The following is an 18,630-nucleotide window of genomic DNA, read 5'->3' on the forward strand; positions in this document are numbered from 1 at the left end:
TTGACAGGCATATGTTAGTCTGCAAGTGGTGACTGCCTGGGTGATCGAATGGATGAATGGATGGATCAATTAACCAATCAGTTAAGACATGAACTTGTGCTGAATGAGTAATTCTCAGGCCATGGTGAATCAGCTGGCCCCTGGAAGGGCAGGATGATACCCCGAGTTTTGCCGAAACCAGCCTTCCCCCTGGCTGTGTCCCCTCCTCACTGTGACCCTGCACGGATGGGCACGTGGAAAAGGCTTCCGCCAAAATGGACAAAACAGAGCTGCCCTGATGGGGGGTATGACGGTGCATCGCCTCGGAGCTGGCTCACGCACCCTCACCCACCCTCTTGTGCATCGGCATGTGGCCTGGCCCCAGTCCCCCTGCCGCCCCCCCAGAACGCAATGATTCATCTCAGGCCTTAAGGGGTTTGGTTCACAGGCAGGCGGACACCGGAGATAAGAACGGAATCGTCATGCAGGGCCGAAGAGGAAACTCAGATTTATTGAGCACCTGTCAGGTACACACACACACACACACACACACACACACACCCCCAATGCGCTTTATTTCCGAGGCAGAACCCTGGAGGCACAGATGTCCCACCCCCGGCCAGCCCACCGTCCGGAAATCACGGCAGTGGCCACCGGACCCCCTTACTTCACAATTCAAGTGAGTGGAACCAACACTGAGGATCTGGAAGGAGTCCCGTCCACGGCTTCACATCGGCTTTCCTGTCTTCGGCCCCCCCCACAGGATCCCAAGGAGCCTTTGCCAAGTCAAGTGCCGTGATTTTGCATCCTCGAGCCTGAAGCACTGAGGTGGCCGTGTCTGCTCCCTAAGGACCGAGGCTGTGCTCTCCAAGTGCACTTCCCCGCGGGAGGGGAGAATGTCCTTGGTGTCTGCACGCTCTTTCTCCTCCTGCTTCACGTGTCTCTCCTGGGCATGGCGGAGAATGGAAGCCCACTGCCGTAACTTTCCTAGTTTCCTTGTGAGGAAAGAGGTAAATCTGGCAAAGGTCTGGTCAGGGTGTCATAGCACCAAGAGTCTCCTCAAGATGGGCAGGTCCACTCCAGACGGGGGCTGTCGGAAGAACCCAGAAACAACCCGCTGCCCCACAATCAAGTTCTCCCAGCTTCGGAGGAGAGGGGAAAACTTGTGGAGCATTATTACATGAAATAATAATAACAATAATAATAATAATAAACAATAATAATATTAATAATTATCTGACCGACCGGCAGCATCTCTTGGTTTTAATAATGTTGAGGTCCTTCAAGAAAATAAGACAAAACAAATGATAAAAGCAAGACAAAAAAAAGAAAAAGAAAAAAGAAAACACGTGACTGTAATGTTTCAAGACCTCTGGCTTCTTATCAGGCTTTGAGTTCAAGTTTCAGAAATTCAGTGCCACCTCCTGGCATTCCGGAATCTTCTAGGGGCCCTTCACATTCCCTGGCCGGGCAGCGAGGCTGGCGAAGTAGGCACACTGCGAGGGGTCACACTGGCCAGGGGGCCCCGGCGGGCCTGGGGGGCCAGGGTGTCCCGCTGGTCCCGTCTCCCCTTGAGGGCCGGGGGCCCCGGGGAGCCCATCTTTAGCATAGCCAGGTTCCCCGGGCTGACCTGGTCCAAGGAGAGAAAGAAACAGAAGGTGTTCAGGACCCTTCTGGGGCTCATGAGCCCTGCTCCCACTGCTCCCATTCAGTGTGAACCGAGGACAAGAGACATGCCCAGAGAAAATGCCCCATGGGCTGAGAAGTCGCCCGGGGTAGAGTAATCCATGTGGACAGCACAAAGCAGGGCCACCTGAATATGCAGGACGGGGGGTGGCTTTGTTTGGACTGGGGCAGCAATCAGGGTGCTGCTGGAGAGGAAGAGAAGGGTGGATGGGGGGCAGGGACATGAGGCGGATGAGAAACATGGCTTTCTATGCTCTTGCGTGATTCTAGGAGATGAATCTCAATTGTCATCCCTCCTAGTTAACCATCATCCCCAATTCCCAGTATCTATTACCCAGTATCCAACTTGTCCCAGATATCCTGCAGTTTCTGGGCTTTATCTGTAGGTTAAATGTGAGCTGCATATTTGGACTATATTAACCTATTCTGTAAGTCATGGTCCAAGAAAACATAAATAGGATGCAGCTAACTGACAGCCCAAAACTTAGGCTCAGAAATATTACCTATGGCACAAATTCTATTCTTCCGTGCGTTAAGCATTATAATTTCACAAATAATCAGCCTATCTCCCTTTTTGCTTTGGCCACTGGGAAGCTCACTGCTAAGTGTTATAGCTAATCCTATTACCTCCTAAGTCATCATGTTAGAAAACCTGAGTCTTCCTATAAAAGAGACAAAAAGTAGATTTTCCCCTTAAATAGATCTTTAGACATTTCATGATCTCTAAAATTCATGAATGCCTTGGGAGTAGGTATTTAGTCTATAGCCCTGCCTACACCAAGTCTGAGACCAGCAGTGTCATTAATGCCTTCAGCCAGGACCACTTCAGCATAGTCATTATCTCAACCTCACGCTGGTACAATTATTTCCCCTTTCTAAACGGTCTCTGTTCTGCCTTTTGATCTTTATTTGGAGTTGCCTTATTTAAAAACTATTCTTAATACTATAAGCGATTGGAAAGTAGGCAAGCTGTCAATAATTAAGGCTGATGATGTATTTTCAGTTGTCTTCTCTAATGAGAGTGGCAACACATGTCCAGTGCAGGAAATTCAGAAAATCGAGAAGACCTAAATACTAAATACTAAAATTAAAATTACCTGTGGGCCTCATATTCAGAAATGACCTCGGGTGAGCATGTAAACTAGATGTGAATAAAAACGGGAACTTGGGCGAGGTGGATTTCGGCAAGAATTCAGGCTCATTTCTGCCACCTTCTACTGATAACCTCTCATCTCGGGCCACGGCGCTGCCGGGCGGCAGACATCTCCCCACGCGGCCACTGAGCGGGACGGCCGAGCTGTCCAGGTTGTAAAACGGCAAGCCCCGTGTCCCAGGAAGGCAGACCCCCCCCGGCAAGCCGGGCCTGCTGCCCACCCTGCCGGCTGGCCCCAAAATGCATTCTGAGAATTGGTAATGGGGTGGCAACACGTGCCAGCGAGTTTAGAAAATGCTGCCGTGAGCAAAATTAACATCATGTGTTCATAGTGAGGCAGCAGGAGGAGTTCACGCGCACTGGGAAGGATTAAGGGGGCACGCGGTTCCCGGTGCTGCCCGGGCTTTTGTAACCCCAACTCCGTTTTCTTCAGGGTCGTTTCATACGATAAGCCTCAAAAACTCATGGGATATACTACAGTTTTTTCAGCAAGAAGCTGGGCTTTTAGAAAGATCTCATAAAAACAAATCAGCGTTCCTGTCCCCTCTCTGTTGAACCCGGCCTCTCTCTGCAGATGCCCCTGGGGAGCCGGGGTGTCTCCCTCCATGCCCTCCACCCCGGACTCCGGGCGCCCTCCCTACCTGGGATGCCTGGGGGCCCCATCTCCCCTCGGAGGCCAACTCCAGGTGCACCCGGGTCTCCTTTGGCTCCTCGCTCACCTGTGGGAGGAACACGCGCCTTAGGTGGTGGAGACCTGTGACGAGGGCACAGGCAGGAAGCCGCACCGTGCAGCGGGTGCGGGGTCAGCCCACGGCCGCTGCAGCCTTCCGCCCCAACCCCCCTCGCTCTCACGCGCTCCACACTTGGGACTCCAAACTCCCCCACACTCATTCACATACACTCACTTTCGAATGCACCCTCAGCTACACATAAACCTGTGTTCACGCACATAACTGCCCAATTACGTACACATGTAGGCACATATGCGCATATTGTAGCAAATATGTACGTACATTCGTATACACATAAGGACTCACTCAAACACCAGCACCCGGATGTACACAGCCACATGCCCCATATATACACGGGTCCATGCGGCCGCACGCCCTCTCTGTATATACACGCCCATTGGGGCCCCTGTGCACATCCCTCTCCTATGCAGGCACACGTCCACCTACATCCACTTGAAAATGCCTGCCCTACCTTGTGTTGTAACGGCGTTTCACCTGAACCTGTAGGAACTGGGTGATAACAGTAAACAACCCAATACTCTGGACCCTACAGGTATTTGCTAACACAGATCTACCCTCATGAAGCTTGAAATCCAGGAAACATTGAAACAGGGCACAGAGAACATTCTAAAGGAAGCAGAATGTGTTAAGGACCATCATAGCAATTTACAAGCACAACAGAAGTTCAGAAGAGGGAGGGTCCCTTCCCCCTGGGAGGAAACTCAAGATTATATTTGAGTTAATACTGTACAGATTTGATTACACGCTCTCAACTTTTTTTTTCATCATTCATTTTTTTTTTTGCTGTGTTCTTTCCAGAAATGTCTTTATGCAACATATTTTCTTTTGCAAACTAAAAATATTTTGCTAGTTCATGGAGACTTTATTCCGTTCTTATTTATTGTTGTAATTTACCACATTTGGTCTGTCTTCTGTCAGAGTCTGATGTTTTCTATGCTATATGCTTTCTTGTTGACTTTATCTCATGTATTTTGTTTTATGTACCCAAAGAGATAGGACTTGAACACAAATTTAACAAAAAGACTTTTCAGTAGGAGAAACATCACAGGGAATGAACGAATGAATGAATGAATGAATGAACGAACGAATGGAGAATTAGTAAGGAGCTGGCAGGTGGAAAGAGGAGGATGTTAGGGGCATCCATGTTGCTATACCCCAGTGGCAACAGAAATCCTGTGTTTTTTGCCCCCCCCCCTCCCCCACCTCGTGCTCACCCCTCCCCAGAGAGCAGTGAATCATCAGGTTGATGGGCTGGCTTTTGGTTCTCCCCTTTGGTTCTCCCCTTTGGTTCCGGCTGGCTTGCCCCCAAGCACTAAGGGGGACAGGTGCCACCCCCTGGAGGAGAGACCTGCTGTTGTCCAGAGGGCCCATGCCCAGATGAGATTTCTGTCTGAGAGCAGGAGAGGTAGCAGCCTTTTAAGCCACAACTCCAAGCCACTTTGTTCAATTCTAAAGCTGGCGTCCAATGCCCCATGTGCCTGGAGACTGCAGTTCTCACCTCAGTTAGCTCTACCCTGGGAGGGGGCAAGAGGGCATTTTGCAATACCCCCTGCAGCTAGAGCAGGGGAGAAGGAGAGAACAAGGAAGTTGGGAGGGAGCCGGTTCAATCTTCCTGGCGGGAGCATAATCTTCCAAAAATGTCAAGTATGAAAATATTACGTGATGCCCAAACCCAGGGTGTTACCGAGCTGCAGGGGGAGGAGAGGGGATAGATTAAGCACATTTGGCCGGAGTGCGGGTCCTTCCCAGCCCTCCTCCGCGTGAAGCAGGGCTCCTCAGGGTCCCCACTCACCTTTGGGACCTATTGGTCCAGACGGCCCTTCCAGACCCCCCTGTCCGGGCCGCCCTGGCTCGCCCATGGGGCCTGCCCTTCCTGGAAGCCCATCTTTTCCTGGGGGCCCCGGGGGCCCAGGTCTGCCTTGAGATGACTTCATCTGTGCCGGTGGCCTCTGGGCCAGGAGGTAGGCAAGTTTGGCTGCAGAGGAGGGAGAACAGAGATGTTCAGGACGGAGGGTGATGGTCAGAACATGAGCTGGCAATTCACCATGAAGTTCAGAACCAAGGAGACCAGCACAGAAGGCCAACAACAGAAGCCAGCGCACAGCAGTGCAGCCGACGCGGGCTCTGGGCCTCGGCCAAGCTACCTGACCCCTCTGAGCCTGCTCGTCCTTGTCAGGAAAATGGAGACAATGAAGTAACACCTACCCCACCAGCTGGGTGTGAGGATGGGGACAAGACGTAAGGCATTAAGACTGTGCTCCGGGGACGCTGGTGTCTCCGAACAGGGCGGGACTGCCAGTGGTGACAGTCCCCACAGCAGGTGTAATAATTGTCAGCTGGGGAAATGGAGGCTGGTGGTGGGACTTAAGTGGCTCACACAAAGCCACTTAAGCGATTTAGTGACTTATCCGAGTAAATTTCTCATCGATAAACTGAAGGGCTGGATGTGATGTTGTCTAGGATCCTCACTTGTTTAAAATGTTAAGATTACAGAATTGGTTAAAAAAAAAAAAAAAAAAAAAACCCAGAGGGGAGCACCTGGGTAGCTCAGTTGGTTAAGTGTCCAACTTCCGCTCAGGTCATGATCTCGTGCTCTGTGAGTTCGAGCCCCATGTCAGGTTCTGTGCTTAGAGCTCAGAGACTGGAGCCTGCTTCGGATTCTGTGTCTTCCTTTCTCTCTGCCCCTCCCCTGCTCATGCTCTGTCTCTCAAAAATGAATAATGTTAGAAACAAAGCAAAAACAAAAACAGAGGTCTAACGGCTTTCCACCGCAGTGGGGACACAGTGCCCATCTGGTGGCCACTGAGAGAGTCAAACATGGTCAGGCCTGAGCCCTTCTTCTTGCAGGTGGGTGACAGAACCCAGAGAGGCGGGGGGGGGGGTCACCCGAGCCCCCGGCATCTGGGTGGTAAAACCAGGGCAGAATCGGGGTCTTCTGAGAGCCCTGGGACCGTCCTCCCACAGCACACGAGGTGGCAGGCGGGCTACGGTCTGGTCTGAGGCCCGAGCAAGCGGGCTTAACTTCTCTGAGCCTTGATCTCCTCATCCTTAAAGTGGACTTGATGCTTCCTCTTCAAAAGGCCGTTTGGAAGAAAGGACTCTGCCCAGGAGATGCTCCATCTGAACTTTTCCCAAATAGGTCTTGTCTCTGTTCTTGGGCTGGAAACTCCCCAAGGGCAGAGGCCAGTTCTGCCACTGGTAAATCTAACACCCAGAAAGCAGAGCTCAGAGATGCCCACATGGGAGACCTCAGGATGTGACCCCCGCCCAGTGGCATCCACCATCCCAGCCTTGGGTTGCCTTCCTTTCTGGAACCCACGGCCCCACCCAAACCCCCGTCCCCTGCCACCTGCCCCAGGTAATCGTGTTTGGCTGCCCTGCGTGTGGAGAGGGACCATGCTCGCCTGGACACTCTGTGGCCTGGGATGGGCAGCATCTCGTCCAACGCCCTGTCCCCACACCCAACTCAGAGTCTGACATATGCCGGGCGCAAGTAACTCTCTGACACATGAGCATGTGAATGAATATGCCTTCTTGTTTCATCCATCTGGGTCTGGGAAGAGTTATAGATGTCTGACCTTCCCTATCATAGGTTGTCAACGACTTTCCTCTCCTAACAGCTTCCAGGACAGAGGGAAGTGGGAGAAGGTGGTGCTTAAGAGAAGGGATTTTGCAGCAAAGGCTGCCTGCACAGCTCAGACGTTTACCAGATGTTCCGCTTCCGGTAAGTTACTCAGCATCTCCGCTCCTAACGATCAAACATGCTTCCTGACCTTTGGGAGGCTTCCGTGAGTTACCCTGTGAGTGCTTAGGACACCACGTGACCTACGGCAGGCCCCGCAGGCTGGCATTACTACTAGCTTCCGACCTTGCTCCCTCCCGGAGCACCTGCTGTGTGCCGGGCTCATGCAAGACTGGGATTTCACAATAAGTCCACTACAGTAGGATTAAAAGGAATCTAGTGCCTTGAAAGCACTGTGTGTCCCTGCTCCCCTCGGGACCGAACGCACAGGATGTATGGCCGACGGTGGTACAGATGGTTCTGTGGATGGTGAGCTTCCCTCATGAGAGGCGTTAAAGCGAGGTAAAGACAGTCTCCGAGAGGGGTCTGTGGGTCTAGGGCCTGCACGGTGTTCCTCTGGTTTCTGCATGGTTTCTACATGTGAGCTGCTCTCCTAGAGCCTTTTCCAAACCGGGTTGCAGAGGTCCTGAAGGGTGAAGGAGGGACTGCTTCCCGGACCCTCAAGAGGCCTTTACGTGACCAGCCGTGGTCAGCTACTCACTTTCCAGCTGTTTCTCAAGCTCTTCTTGGATGAGCCGCCGCAGGGTGTCCATGGAGGGAGACTCCCCCTGGAAGGGACGGGAGGCGGGGTTACTTACCTTCCCCGTGAACTCCTGCCACCCAGACCCCTGGTGGCCCCGGAATCCAGGAGGCACAGACAACGCGTACCACATTTTCCTGGTCCAACCCTTATCACTCCCAGAACTGGCTCCCTTTCCCTTGACCACGCAGGCGGCCTCCTCCCATCTTATACAGTCACCCGAGGCCTCTGCTGGCACTCTCTCTCTCTCTGTCCTTCCCGCTCCTTATCTGGAACGTCTTCTGCAGAAGCCATCTCCCCAGCACCACACCTGAGAGGTTCTGGCCCCAAATCTCTCCCTGCCGAAGTCCCGTCTACTTCCAGACCAGCCCGCGGGCTGCCTCCCGCATGGATTCATATTCGATTTCCCTCACCAGCCGCTTGGCCACTCTTGGGTCTGGTTTTGCTTGCTCTGTTCACCTTGGCCCTACCCGCGTGCCTGACAATCCTGATTTGGGTTCAAAGAAGCAGAGCCTATGGGCCAGGGGAGCAGAGCACACCCTGGGCTCACAGGGTGACACGTGATTCTTAGAGGAATCTGTAAGAGCAGTCCTCACACCATGTCCGCTGGATCAGGGCAGTGTCCACCCTCAGGGCGAGGGTCTCCCTGCACTCGTATCTGCAGCCCCAGCACCTGGCATGGAGGTGCCCAGTAGGACCATGACCTGGATTCCACTTCATTATTCTCGGTGTTCTTTCCTGGTCAATCTTATATGCCGGTCCCAGGACTTCCATTGCTACGCAGGGCAGCAGGACCAGGAGTATTCAGCAAGGGCTTTGGAAGCTTCCCCCCGCCGCCCCCCGTGCCCTGCAGTCCCCCTCTTGGACTTGACTGAGAGCGTAGCTTCTGGCTGCCCCAGACCACTGGGAAGTGACAGAACCATAGAGGGTCAGAGCTGGCAGGGACACTGGAGGTCACCTGAGCCTGTGCTCTGAGGACAGGAGGGCCCCCAGGAGACCACAGGGCTGCAGAGGGGGGAAGGTGAGGTCACCTCGACCAGGAACCCACCTCCCCCACAACCACTTACACCAGGGTAGCTCTGCTTTTTTTCCTCTGTAGCCCATGTGTGCTCATGGTACAGGTTTGTGTAAAACGAGAGTTCTGCCACTAGAATAAAACGTGTTTCAAGAAAAAACACTGCTCTAAATAAGCCTGTCCTTTCATGTTTGGGAAAAGTAAGACCCAGAGGGGAAGTGAGTGCCCCAGATAGGGAGAAAAGAGGAACGACAGACCCAGGCATCGGCCGGATCGGCAAGCCCTCCGCATCCCATGGGGGATGCTCATACGGCTAAGAGCTGGTGCGCTTTTTAGTCGACTTTTACACTGGGTCCCGGGGAAGACTGGTGCCGGAGCCTGAAGAAGTCAGGCCTGAGGACTCACTGCATGGGGCAGAGGGTGGAGGAGGAGAGGGACTATACTCTCCAGCACTCCCTGCACTGTGCACACTATCTCACCTGGTCATCACAACAAACCAGTCGGGAGGCCGTCTCCTTCCCACCTTGGGCAGGGACGGGCAGGCCCAGATGGGGGGGATCTAGAACCTGGTCCCTCTGATGGTCACACACCTCACCAGCATCTCCCAAGTGTAAGGCAACATCAGCATCCTTACCCTCAGTCCCGGAAATCCTGGCTGTCCCGGAGGCCCCGGGGGCCCGGCCAGTCCATTCTCCCCAGGTGGTCCTTGGGGGCCCATCAGGCCTGTGTGGCCTTTGTGACCAGGGATTCCAGGGTCCCCAGGCTGGCCCTTCCCACCAGGGGGTCCTTTGTCACCTTTGTTCCCGGGGTCTCCCTAGAGGGAAGAAGCACATCAGTGAGCAGAGGACTGGCAGGGATACCCAGCACAGACAGGTGTGTGCAGCGTAGGGGGCCCCCCTCATCCCCCGTCCTGGGGCGCTGGATGGGAGACCTCAGTCCTCTCACGCCTGTGTCTCAGGTAAGGACACGGTAAGGACACGGGCTCCAGAGACAAAGCCACCTGTCTCAGTCACACAGGTAGTCTGCAGAGGACAAGAGGAGAGATCTGATTTCCAATCACAGTGTGTGTGGTTCCATCTGCCTGTTGAACCTGACTCCCGGGGGTGCGGGCCACTTCCGCTGGTCTGCTGTCAGCTGCACAGACACAGCTACTCTTTAGATGGAGGAGCCCCACTTGCAGGTGACTTCCTGCTATTCTCAGTTTTGCTGGGCCCACATGGGATGACACTGACCGGGACGCTCTGCTCCCCATCCCCGACCCAGACTTCGAAGCCCTGGATCGGTGATTTGGGAGCCATGGCGACCACGGGACCATCCAGTCCTCTGCCCAATGTGCAAGTGTGGGTCTGACCAGCAAGTCCCGCGTGTTGGTGTGTCTGAAAATAGGCGGCCACTTCGACGAGCTCAGGGTTTACCAGGACTCCAGTGCTGCAGGAAGCAACACAGGGAAAGAGGGGGAGCAAGATGGTAGCTGGAAATGGGACGTGGCTATGGACGTGGCCCAGAGCCAAGGAAAAGCAGACTACAGGTACAAAACTACCTCCAACACGGATGCTCCAATGAGAAACAAAAGAGCCAAATGATGGACAAAGTCTGATATGTTCCAGGGGGTTAACAAAAGGCAGATGCGTATTTATCACACACACACCCACAGGGCTGGAACATGAAAGAAAATGTCCAGTGACGGACCCTGGGAAAGGGGACGGGGGCCATAAAGGACACTGCTTTTCACTGCAGCCACATTTTTGCAATTTGCAATGGTTAACTATACGTCCCTAAAGCTTTTTCAACAGTAACGAAAAGAACGGTGAATTTGAAATTAATTCAGCCAAATCCCAGGGGCAGGCCTGACTTAAGGGCATGATGCATTTCATGGGGACGTTGTCGGGTTGGCGATCAGGGGTCAGTGAGAGTCCCAGGGCTTCGTGCACCTGAATGCCAAGGCCGTATCCCAGCTGCGGTACAGCATTTCCTATTCATTAAATGTCTCGATATCACTTTGCAGGGGGAGGACTCGTCCCAGATTTCAAACGTTCCCAGGAGGGCAAAGGATTGGCAATGTTCCACTAAACCACTTAACAGGGAGAAGGCAATTCTCCATTTATTGATTAGGTATCAGAGAAGAGATTTGCGGTCTGAACTCCCTGGCTGCCAGCCAAATCTCAGGCCACCCCTGGCAGCCTTAGGTCCCGGGGACACTTGTATGACACTGGCGTGGGGGACTGTCAATGCCTCCTCAGCCACCGCCGCGTTCCCTGGTCCCATCCTTAGGAACCAACAGCGCTAGCACAGAGGAATCCAGTCGCTCGGAAGGAAGGAGGGAGGGAGATCCAGCGGGGGTTCAATCTCTGACATTCTCAGCTGCTATCCTTCTGTCTCCTCCAGCCTACAGGAGAAACCCAACTCCTCACCTATCCAAACTGCAAAGAAAGCAGTGATAAATTCTCTGCAGGACGGTGGAAAACAAGCCGGGGGTGGGGTGTGGGGTGTGGGCTGCAACATCCACATCGTGCAACAGTGTGACAGTGTGACTGCTGACCAAATGGAGGGCTGTGGGCAAATGAGATGTTTGATTCTTCTAAAGAGGACAGAAGTTGTCATGAGTACGAAAACACCTCCTTCCCACACTGGCATTTCTGGTGAAAAAAAAAAAAAAAACCCAAACAACAACAACAACAACAACACCACCACCAACAAAAACCCACAACCAAACCCCAAAAAACTTTCCCTGTTGTTTTTTGGACGAATGAAATGGAAAGAGAGGCTTTGTGAGGGGAGCACCAAGGCGACTCATTATGGGAAAATCTGTTCCCTTGTCACCTCCAGCGACAAATCTGGCTCCTGGTAGATTGGCACTTTGGGAGCTGAGCACGTCATGCACACAGGCTCTCGTCCGGGATGAGAGGGAAATCTGTCAAAGTCTCAGAACACTTGCGTTTGAATTTGTAATTGTGATGATTTTACTCCTTAAAATAACAGCCAAAAAAAAAAAAAAAAAAGGAGAGGAAAAATAACAACATTCACTACAACAATCTCTTTGTGGGCCAGGGATTTTCCAGGGCGCAGCGGGCCGGCAAGCTCTCCAGGCTTGGCTGTTGTTGGCTGACCACCTTGGACAAGGTCCCCGTGCCCCCTTGCAAAGGTCGCATTCAGTAACTACCTCCCTCACTTACCCTTTCTCCTTTGGGTCCTGGCTCTCCGGGCTTCCCGGGGGTGCCCTGCAATGAGTCCAAAGGACAAGGGTCACTTAATCAGGGCCACCCACTGGCAACCCTGTGCCAAGCACAAGGGGTGCCGGGGAAGTCAGCAGCACCCCCCCCCCAAGAGCCCCTCTCTGTCCAGACTTTGTAGGCATAACTTCCTTCCCTCCTCCACTCCTGCCAAGACCCACGAGGCACCGACAGCACCAGCCCCTGCCCGGCGCCTTTAGGATTCCTCCTCTGCCCTTTTCTGGGACAGACCCTCTCACCAAACACGCCCAGGAGGCCCTGCAGGATGTGGGCTTCCGTAAGTGCTCACTGCCCCTGTGGCCAGGCTGCCCTGCCTCCCGCTGATCCAAAGAACTTCTGTGACTGCCCACCGCAGGGAGCATGTGGTCCCGCTGCCTCCTGGCCCCTGCAGCCCATCTTCCTGCTGCCTGCAACACACCCCCTCTGCCATGCACCCAAGGTCTGTTTCCCCTGCCCCCCATTTATATGCTGAAGCCATAATCCCCAGTGTGACGATTAGCAGGTGGGGCCTCCGCGAGCTATTTAGGTTTAGATAAGGTCGTGAGGGTGGCCCCATGATGGAAATGGGGAAATGGGCACAGGGACCAGGTAGCCAGCTGGTGTAATTAGGGAAGGGTGGAACAGAATCTGCCAACGACCCTGATCCTGGACTTCCCGGCCACCAGAACCATGAGAAATGTCTTTCTCAGCCACGCAGTCCAGGGTAATGGTGTGGTGGCCAAGCTGACTAATCACTGTCCCTTTTTCTAGGATAAATCCCACGTGGCCTTCAGGCCTCCCCTCCAAGAAGCCCTCCCTGACCGCCCGGCACTTAGGTAGGGACCCCACACCCTTCCGGGAGGGCAGTCACTTTGGGGCCGGTGATGGGGTACACAGCCTCGTGGTCCTCACTGCTAGGACACTCCCTACTTGCTTCTGCGACCCACTGCAGCTGGGATCTCTCTCTACCCCACTTTGCCCCCAGCCCCTCTGCCGCCTCCCTTGCAAAGCCCTCCGGCCAGTGTCCGCCCGCATGCACGGGTTCCCTTGTCACCAGCTGACGCTTCACTGCCACTGTCCCCACATGAGGTGACAGGGGCGTTCCCCTGGGACCACAAGCACTTGGAAGGCAGGTCCTGTGCTTATCCACCTCTGGACTCCACTGTGTCCCTCCAAACCCTGCTGTGCACTCCGTTCAAGAATACAAACTCCAGGGCTTGAAGCAGGGGGCAGTCGGCCCGGGGTTCATGCCCTGTCTACTGCTGCAGGGACAGAAGGGGTCTGCAGACAAGGAAGGAAGTAGAACAAATACTCCGCAGCTCCTCTGAGATGGGGTCACACCTGTCACATCAGCCCTGGCACGCGGGTGCACCTGTAGCCCTTGACTTGTGCAGAGAGAAGAGCAAGTCACAGCCCTGTTCTCACGGGGCTCGTGGCTCAGCTGACAGCCAGATGGGGGCACAGCTTACACACAGGGCAGACCCATTTATTTCTCTAATAGAAATACGAAAAGATGCTTCGGGAACCCCGGGAGAAGTGCATGACTGTGTGCTGGGAGGCTTGGCGCCTTGAAGGACACATAAAACCTAACAGGCAGAGGTGTAGGGACGGGCCCTGTAGGTGGAGGGAGGAGTGAAGACCAAGCCTTGGAGACAGGACTGGGGCCGTGGCGTGCACGGGGCACAGGAGGCAGGAGCTCACACTGGAGAGAGCGTGGGGTCGGCTCAGGGCAGAACTCAGGGCCTGCTCAGAGGCCGGACTCATTCCCACAGGCAACAGGGAGCCAGAGAGAGTCACGGAGCAGCTCTGAAGTGCGAGCTGGGGCCGTTTCCCCTGCGCTCGATCTAGGCAGCAGGAAGAAACAGGGATCGGAGAGCAAGCACTATGCCCATGAGTGGACAGCACGGCTCGGGCGGAGGCAGAGGCTGCGCCACACTAAGCCGTTCGATCTGGCTTTAAGGAAGCCGCCTGCCTCCCTCCCTGAGCTAGGAGAGTAACCCCCAGGCTCAGAGTGAACATGGCTGTCCCCCACGCTGGGCGTGTGCAGGCTGGGAAATGGACACGCCAGCAGCTGCAGAAACTCCTTTCTCTGTGTTCCTTCCGTCTTCGGTTCCTCATCACAATTTTTGCCGCCTGCTCTTCGCCGGGCTCCCGGGCCAACGGAGCAGGGTGCTAGGACACAGCACAGTGGGGTGTCACTGTGTCCCAGTGGCCGAGGAAAAGTCCACACAGGCAACGTTTCGGCACAGACCTCAGGCTCATCAAGACCAGGCATGCAAAGGAGTGGGAGAGTGAGGAGGGGCGTGGCAAGGGCTTCTGGAAAGGGCCTCGGTGTGCATGAGAGCCCTGGGCAAAGAACTTGGCAGGTTTGACGGGCTGAAGGGCAGAGCTCCTGGGGGTCAGACTCAGAGGGGAGCTGGTGGAGCCAGGCCACCTAGCTTCCAGCAAGGGCAGGGAGGGCAGAGCAGAGGCCAGCCCGGGAGGCGACATGGTCCTGTGTGTGCTCTGCAAAGGGGCTGCGGGCGGGAGGGGGCTGTGGGGGACGGGGAGGGCTAAGGCTGGACACGGCGGGGAGGGGGGGCGGTGGGTGGTCACTGCGATCGTCCAGGCAGGAGATGGTGGCAGCCTGGACTGGAGTCCTCACAGAAGGCATGGGGAGAACCGGACAGACCGGTGGCATTTCGAACTTGGAACCGATAGGATTTACTGACACTGGACACAGAGACGTGTTAGCGAAAGGGGCACCCCGAACCGGCTGCCGAATGGGTGGGTCCCCGTGCACAACGAGATAGGATCTACACAGCGACAGCGGGGCGCTCGAGTGAGCGCGGGACCCAGCCGGGCGCCACGAGCCTGTGTGTGTCACTGCCCACGAAGCCGAAGCCGCTCCGGCGTCCCCCACAGGGAAGGGCGGCCAAGGGGAGGCGGCGCACTCTATACTTGCCTCCTTGCCTGGGATGCCCTTCTCTCCTGGCTCCCCCTACAAGACAGAACAAGGTATCAGCAGGCTCTGCAGCGTCAGCACATTGTCTGCAAAGCAGACATTTTCACCCAAGTCGTGTTCCAGCGAAGGCAGCAATCAATGGTCCAGCCGACCAAGGACACCTCTGACAGGTTCTCTAGTCAGCGAGGGCGGGAGGAGGCACAAACCGCCCCAGAGTGGCAAGGGGGGCCACCGGTTCTGGGCTCCCCGCCAATGGGATGGCTGGGACTCCACCAAGAGGGCGTCGGGATATGGGTTTTACAGAGTGTCCAGCTGTGGTGGGGGGTCCTCCTGAGAAGTGGGCTCAGAGTGTAAAATAAGCCACCAGACACACACTGGGCTCTAGAGCGAGCAGTCTGGGTTCCAATCCTGGCTGCTCCACGTAACTGGCTTCGTGAGCTTGGACAATCTCCTTATAATTTTCTCGAGTTCTCAGAGCTCTGTGCCTCAGTTTCTCCATCTGCACAAGTTCCTCGACTTCTCTGTGCCTCAGTTTCTCCATCTGCACAATGGGAGCAGAGGCTGTACCTTGCCAATATGTACTCTGCTATCAGCATGACTCGAAAGAACCAGGGTTGCAAGTCTAGAAGAATGGGTGCCTGGCAGCGACATGGCTCCCAGGGGGTCAGGAAGGGGATCGGGTAGGCAGCTTGGACCATTAACAGTTGGGCAACAGAGTGAATGGCCTCAAGTAAAAATCAGTGGATGCAGCATGGAAGGGCTTGGGCTACATGGTAGAAATGGGCAAAAGAGGAGTGGCCACGGGAGTGGCTGGGCTAGCTGGGCGGTAGGGGCATCCTTGGGGCCAGGATTAAATTGGAGGGAGCGGACAGGAACATGGGTAAGCTTCCTACTCCTGCAGGGGACATACCACCCTCATGCCGTGGCTGGCAGCCCACGGTGTGGGCCGTGGCATGTGGGACGCACCAGGAGCCCGGCTGGAAACGTTTGGATGCCTCAGCATTCTTCTGCCCAGAGACCTGGCAAAGATCACCGGACGGCATCCCTGTATCACACCTGCTAGTGAGGAGGCCAGGACTCAAGGTCCAGCTGGAGCACGGACTGACCACGCGGCCTCAAAAAAAAATACCTACATGTTCTGACCCTGCAGCCCAAATTCAACCACCTTTAACATGGTTTCTAACGGTCCTCGAAGTTTTAGGATCGTTATTAGCACCACCACCCCAGCCCAACCACCATTAAAGCAGTCTATACCTACGCAGCAGATGCCCTGGGCTGGGCACCGCTGCTGGGCTCTGTGCACCCATCACCTCACCTAATGCTCGCAGGTGTATGCTCTTACATCCCCACTGGAATAATGAGGACACTAAGGCACAGAGGAGGCTGTGAGAGCAGCCCAAGGTCCGGTGGTGGAGCTGAGACTCCCACGCAGGTGACACGTGAGTGCCTGTTTCAGCCAATGCACACTGCCACCTTGGCACCATGACGTGACCGTGACACGACCTGAGCGGGAGGACCTGAAGATACAGTGGGTGGAAACTCCTACCAGAGCTGGGCACCTGGCCCCCCAGGGAGTTCTCTGCTTACCTGAGGCCCCCGGGGACCCAGAAAGCCGGGGAGTCCCGGGCTGCCGTGGTCTCCTTTGTTCCCCTTCTGGCCCTGCAGAGGGAGGACAGATATCAACGCTGCAAGGTCAAGTGCAGACCCGAGGAGACTCAGAAGCCTCGTAACCCCGCTGTGTTCTGAGGGGTCAACAAAGAGAAGAATGGCCCTTTCCGGTATGGGAAGGCAGCCGGTCGGGAGGCTACCCTGTGTCCTGACAGCATTGTTGGGGCTGGGGCAAGACAAGAAACATCTCCTCCCAATCAAAGCAACAGAAGCAAATGGGAGAAAAATTTAACAAAAACACTCTGCTGTGTGTGTGTGTGTGTGTGTGTGTGTGTGTGTCTGTGTGTGTGTGTGTGTGTGTGTGGCCCCTCCAAGCTGCCCTTAGTACACTTATTCCCAATAGCACAGCAAGGCTCCTGGTTTGGTAGGATCGCCTCTGGGGAGCAGTTTTGGGGACTCTTTCAGTTCCAGCCCTTCCGGGTAGCCACATGTGTGAGTCAGCTCTTCTGGGGCCAGCTCTGTGCCAGGCACGAAGCCAGACTCATGGCCCAGTCCCATCTCATCTCACCAGCAGTGACAAGCCTCACACCATGGCTTCTGAGAAACATCAGTCATTCCATTCGCTAAGGAGTTTAAGTTCTTCTAGTGCAGCTGTCCCAGGTCTAACAGAAAGATGAGTCTCCACTGGGGTGACCAGATGCCCGGTTTGCCTGAGCATGATGAGGTTCCCAGGATGCAGGATTCTCTGGGCTAAAACCAGGGAGGCTCCTGGCAAACCAGGATGGACGGGTCACTCTCATTTCCACAATGACGACAGTTAGCCAGCCAACTGGTCTGCCCACTGTCCAGCACAACTGTTGCTTGACTCACCAAGCCCGGGGTGGTTGGGGTGGTGGTTACCAGAAGGCTAGGCTGGGAGGAGACTTGTGGAAAGGATTTGACTCATCTGACCCCTGAATCCATCAGAGAACCATTTTCTCCAGCATGTCTCCCCATCTACCAGACCTAATCCCAAATCCGGTGACCTGGATGCTCCTTCCACTACCCACGGATCCCACCCATTGTTTCTTCCTGCCCTCCCCAGTCTCCACCTCCTTACCACTAGGAATACCCCCTTCAGACAATCTGTCTCATACCTATCCCCACATTACACACTTACCCTGTCCTTACTCGGGTAACGGCTGGTAGGCCTGACCCTGTCCCTCCATCCTCTAAAAATATGCAGCGTCTAGAGTGCAACCTTATTACACGCTTCTTTAGTCTTAATAGGCTTGTACCTTTGTATGACTGGTACAGAGAACCAAGTGCACAATCGCATGCATTTTAGACTTTGAAAGGGGTCCTTCTTGGAGCCTCTCACTTCCAGCCTATTTCTATCATTCAAATACCGTATTTTCCCACTGATGCTTCTAGGGGTAGAGAATAGGCAATCTGTGATGTGAAAGCCATGCCCCTTGCAAAGCTGGCCCTGATGCCACCTTATAGCCGTGGGAGTACTCACAGGGCTTCCTGCAGGGCCAGGGTCTCCTGGAGATCCCGGTGATCCGTTCTTACCCTGGTGGAATAAACACAAGTAATAATCTACCAGGACATTGAGGAACAGGACAGTGGAACAGAGAGACTGCTGGATGTGGAGAACCCGATCTCACATGGAGAGCTGTCATGCAGGCCAGCCTGGCTCTCAGTAAGCCACATCATTATTCAGAGGATAGTTCTCAACTTATAAAAGGAGCCTATAACACCTCACTCATAATATTGTGAAATTAAATGAGTTTGTGGGCATGATAAAGCCTAGGTTGGTGAGTGCTGCCCACAGAACAGGTGTAGTAAATAATCATGACCTCATCCATCCACCCATCTACCCACCCACCCACCCACCCATCCACCCATTCACCCATCCACCTACCCACCCATCCACCTATCCATCCATCCATCCATCCATCCATCCATCCATCCATCCAT

The 18,630-nt window shown here is 54.6% G+C and overlaps 1 protein-coding gene across 4 annotated transcripts in view; it reads right to left on the reverse strand.

Annotated features, from left to right (window-relative positions):
• Positions 1-458: 458 nt before the first annotated feature.
• The window catches only part of COL22A1 (collagen type XXII alpha 1 chain), a 258,511-nt gene continuing 240,339 nt past the window's right edge, over positions 459-18,630 (reverse strand). For 3 of the 4 annotated variants that reach the window (XM_040494491.1, XM_040494492.1, XM_040494493.1), the window contains exons 56-64: positions 18,170-18,223; positions 16,648-16,719; positions 15,061-15,096; positions 12,081-12,125; positions 9,542-9,721; positions 7,854-7,920; positions 5,363-5,545; positions 3,460-3,537; positions 459-1,609 (exon numbers count right to left, since the gene is read on the reverse strand). In XM_040494491.1, coding sequence (XP_040350425.1) covers positions 1,422-1,609; positions 3,460-3,537; positions 5,363-5,545; positions 7,854-7,920; positions 9,542-9,721; positions 12,081-12,125; positions 15,061-15,096; positions 16,648-16,719; positions 18,170-18,223 — 903 coding nt within the window. In that variant the 3' untranslated portion in view covers positions 459-1,421. Of the gene's footprint in view, positions 1,610-3,459; positions 3,538-5,362; positions 5,546-7,853; positions 7,921-9,541; positions 9,722-12,080; positions 12,126-15,060; positions 15,097-15,615; positions 16,578-16,647; positions 16,720-18,169; positions 18,224-18,630 lie in introns of those variants that run through there. The other variant, XM_040494494.1, reaches the window with a different exon arrangement.

Source organism: Herpailurus yagouaroundi, unplaced genomic scaffold, assembly GCF_014898765.1.
Source record: "Herpailurus yagouaroundi ecotype Mexico unplaced genomic scaffold, PumYag 186, whole genome shotgun sequence".
NCBI lineage: Eukaryota > Metazoa > Chordata > Mammalia > Carnivora > Felidae > Herpailurus > Herpailurus yagouaroundi.